Source organism: Montipora foliosa, chromosome 4 (genome assembly GCF_036669935.1).
Source record: "Montipora foliosa isolate CH-2021 chromosome 4, ASM3666993v2, whole genome shotgun sequence".
NCBI lineage: Eukaryota > Metazoa > Cnidaria > Anthozoa > Scleractinia > Acroporidae > Montipora > Montipora foliosa.
Genome location: NC_090872.1, coordinates 36866593 through 36870629, shown reverse-complemented (window position 1 = coordinate 36870629; position 4037 = coordinate 36866593). Strand labels below are relative to the sequence as shown.

Genomic DNA, 4037 nt, shown 5'->3' with positions numbered 1-4037 from the left:
GGGAAAGGTGGCCTTTATGACCACATCGTGTTTTGCAATGTGCGAGCTTAACTGGATAGTTTTTTATGGGAATAGTAAAGCATTTTCGTGTCAAAATGAGGTTAGCGTCTTTCAGTTCGCCCCATGTAAGGTAATCCGGAATCCGGAATCCAGGTAATTTTGGTCTGTGGAATCCGGAATCCAGCTAATGGAATCCATGGAATCCGGAATCCATGGATGTGGAATCTGGAATCCGCAGACATGGAATCCGGAATCCACAGCGTGGAATCCGGAATCCACAGACATGGAATCCGGAATCCGGAATCCGGAATTCACAGCGTGGAATCTGGAATCCAAGACTCTCTTGGATTACCTTACATGGGGCGATTCAGTTGTGTTAACTTAATGAAATATAGCATGCCTGGTGAGTTTGTATTTATCTTCTTCCGTAAACTTGATTTCCACTCTCAAAATTACCTCCAGAACCTACTTTTTGCGTAGAATAAGCTTTTAGAATGATGTTCTTGACTTCTCTGGTGATACTTGACGATAAGGGAACATTTTGTGAAAAAATACTTATAACGGGTCACACGCGCAACTTGATCGCCCGAACTTCCCGATTATGCAGAACATCCACTTGGCCTTTTGACATCCCATTGAAAAAAACTCGTAAAATATTCGCGGACCGGTCGATTTCTCTGAAATTTAAAAATTCCTGTGTTAAGCATGAGAATTCGACGAAGAGGTATTAATTGTGTTTCGATTGTTGTGCAAATTTTGATAGAGAATATTAAATTATGAAAAAATATCTACGGATAGATTGTTAAAAAATCTTTATTTTTAGCGGTTATTTGAATATAATTAAATATAATATAATAGAATTAATATTTTTGTTAATATTTGAAAAAAGAAAAATTTCTCAGGAATCGGGGCGCAGTGAAAATGAGATAACAAAATTGTATACGTGCTTTGAAATGTGATGCGCGAGGAGACAGGAATTTTTTACTCTCTGACAAATGATTTTGTCATTGTAGTGTAAAATGAAGTTTATTTGGAAAGCCAACAAGATTTCTTTAACTATCTGGTTAATCCAATTTATTGCTACGACTTACTAGTCCGAAGATTGTTTACATGAAACTCACGCTTTTTGCGAATTTTGAGTGTCGAGAAATTACATCATTTGCGTGATAATATTTCCCTTTACTCTAACACAAAAACATTCAGATAGTAACAAACTTCATATTTACTTAACCATTTCTTCTGGTTTTGTGCTTGTCAGCATTGTGATTTGCGATAATTCGCAAGTCTGTTTTTGTATCTCATAGATGTTTAGATTTTCAATTACAAGGGGGCTCAACCTTTCGATTGCGTAAATAGTTCACCCTAAAGTCAAAATAGATACTTTTCTCAGGAACCCGGCAAAAAAGGCTTCCTGACCCGACAGATGAAATGTAAATATTCAGTTAAATATTACAATAAAATTAAAAAACGAAAGACTGACGTTTCGTGGCTAAAAAGTACGTTGTTTTACTCTTAAAATGACGAACGATTAACACTCTTTCCCGTAGTTCATTCAGTTGACAGAAGGTTATCACGTGCACCTTTATGGTTGCCTAGCATGTGATCAATTTCTTCCTTTGACAAAACATCATGACCTTTTGTTATATTCCTAAAAGTCAGAGACTGCAGAAATTTTCGTGTTTTTACGATCGATTGTCATTAATCTTTCGATGAGAATTCGGTTCAGAGTTATATGTAAAAACTATGTTATTTTTTTTCTTCATCTGTCTTTTGGCTTGTCTTTTTCTGTTAACTCCTGGCTTTTACGGTACTCTTTGGAGCAAACGTAAAGCCAAACAGTGTTTTGACCTTGCATCAGATTAGACCAACAAGAAGATGAATTATGAAGCGGAAACAACACCTTCAGTCCTTTTTTAGTGCGTGCAAGAAACGTTTGCTTAGTGCAACTGCAAGACATGCTAGAAAACGTCCGTCAGAGCAATTTGCAGACTATTTATTGAAAGAAGAAACGAGTGAATTTTACTCAAGAGCGTGTTTTGTTATCTTTAAACTGAATTTATTACCAAAGCTTAAAAAACTAAAAGACCTCAAAATGGGACAGGACATTACAAAATAATTAAACGTGTGAACGTGTGAGCCAAAGAGCCTCTGTTGGCGCGACATGTGGGTGACCCTCAAATGGTTTTAATGACCCCCCACTTGAAAAAGGTTCAATACCACCCAATTCAGTGCCTTCTTTTTTTGTGACACATACCACGGGCAACCCAGTGTACGCTTTTTTGGAGGGTCTAGTTTATTTAGCATCAAAGATAAAAGTTGCCTTCCCAGCATTTTAGCTAATGCTTAAGAGCTCTTTAGTTAAACTATTTATTGTTGGAGTTTAATTATGCCTTCACCCACCTTTTCACCACCATGTAATTCTTATAGACCACTGAAATCAGTAGAAATGGATAGCTAGCCATAATAATGTGGTAAGAGAAATCTTTGGTAAGTCAGCATGTATTTATATATATGTGTTTATGAGCACATTGACAACATTACACAGACTCAAAACATTCCAAATACGTTTCATGCAATTTTAAATGTAGGTATGGGAATTAGTCTTTTAATTACATTCCTGGCTGGCAAAACATAACAAACTAATTTCCTGGGGAAAAAGAAGACCAGAAAAATGGCTGGTATCAAGGTCCCAGAGCGCAGATCCTGGCTGGCAAATGCATTTTATGAGATACGTCTAGCTGCCTTTGAGGAGCGGATGAAATTTTTCCACGAGAGTTAATTATTAACCAAAGAACTCTCAGTGACTGTTAAGCAATCGGTCCAGCCATGCAATAACAAATCAATTTTGAAAATTTACTCCGGTTATCTGTTTCCTTCAATTGTTATGCCTAATTACTGGGTCGGAAAATGTGTAATATTTCTCCGTTTTGTTTGTTCCGTGTCGGTAAAAGTCTTGCCTGTTGCTCCCCTGCTAAGTGGCGTCTTTGTGCTTAGAGTCTTCTGTGCGTATTTTGTTAGGTTTTAGGGGGCTGGGGTAATGCGTAGATTTCTCTGGAGCACACAGGAGAACATTTAATTAACCTGCAATGGCGTCGTAAGTCATTGTGACGAGAATGGCATTTTAGTGCATCTTTAAACAAAATATACCCTTATGGAGCTCAAGAATGGAACGCCACTTGGATAAACAAGATATGCGGTAAAAAAGAAATATCTGGGATCTTAAAACCGACCCGAAATCAAAGTGAGCTGTATCTCTAATATTTTGCCAAGCCAAGTGTGGTGTTATGTAGAACACTGAAACCAAATGGAAAATTCTCTGCTAACTTATGGGTTCAACAAAGACAAAGAAGGAATCGAACACCTTAAGTGGATCTGTGATCTCTGTTGTCTGGCTATTTGTATTAATTTGTACTCAACTCTGCACAGTCTTCCGGTAACAATTGGAAATTTCACTAATTCATGTTAACCTTCAGTGGCGTCGAAAGTCATTGTAACGCGAATGGCGTTTTAGTGGATCTTTGAACAAAATTTACCCTCATGGAGCCCAAGAATGGAACGTCAATTGGACGAACAAGACAGACGGTGAAAAATAAATATCGGGAATCTTTAAAGCGACGAGTAATGGTCTTCGAGAACAATTTCACTTTTCACCGTTGGATATCAAGTGAGCTTTGTTTCTAATATTTTACTAACTTAGTATTATTTACAACACTGAAATCAAATGGCAAATTTTTATGGATTTAACAAACTTTGAAGGAAATTTATTTAATTGCATATGCATATGCTTTGTGACAAGGATTGTGTGTCTTGTTTGCACGCACGCAATTGAAATAGGAAGGGTTTTTTGCCGCTAATGGCAAATGTGTTGTTTGTTTCAAGAAATCATTCGCTGGAAAAGGTTTTTGTGAGATTTCCAGCGCTTGAAAATTCATGTTGTGTAATTTTCGAGCTTAACAAATTTGCTTACATGGGTTGAAATTTGATGCGGGAGGATTTTTGTGGTAGTGCGCTGTAAGCAGCCCGTGCATAAGTCACGA

The 4037-nt window shown here is 37.2% G+C and overlaps 1 protein-coding gene across 1 annotated transcript in view; it reads left to right on the top strand.

Annotated features, from left to right (window-relative positions):
- The first annotated feature begins 240 nt into the window (after nt 1-240).
- Nucleotides 241-4037, top strand: part of LOC138001284 (allene oxide synthase-lipoxygenase protein-like) — a 47326-nt gene continuing 43529 nt past the window's right edge. The window contains exon 1 of the mRNA XM_068847938.1: nt 241-403. Within this exon, the coding sequence (XP_068704039.1) occupies nt 241-403 (163 nt within the window). The remainder of the gene's footprint in view (nt 404-4037) is intronic.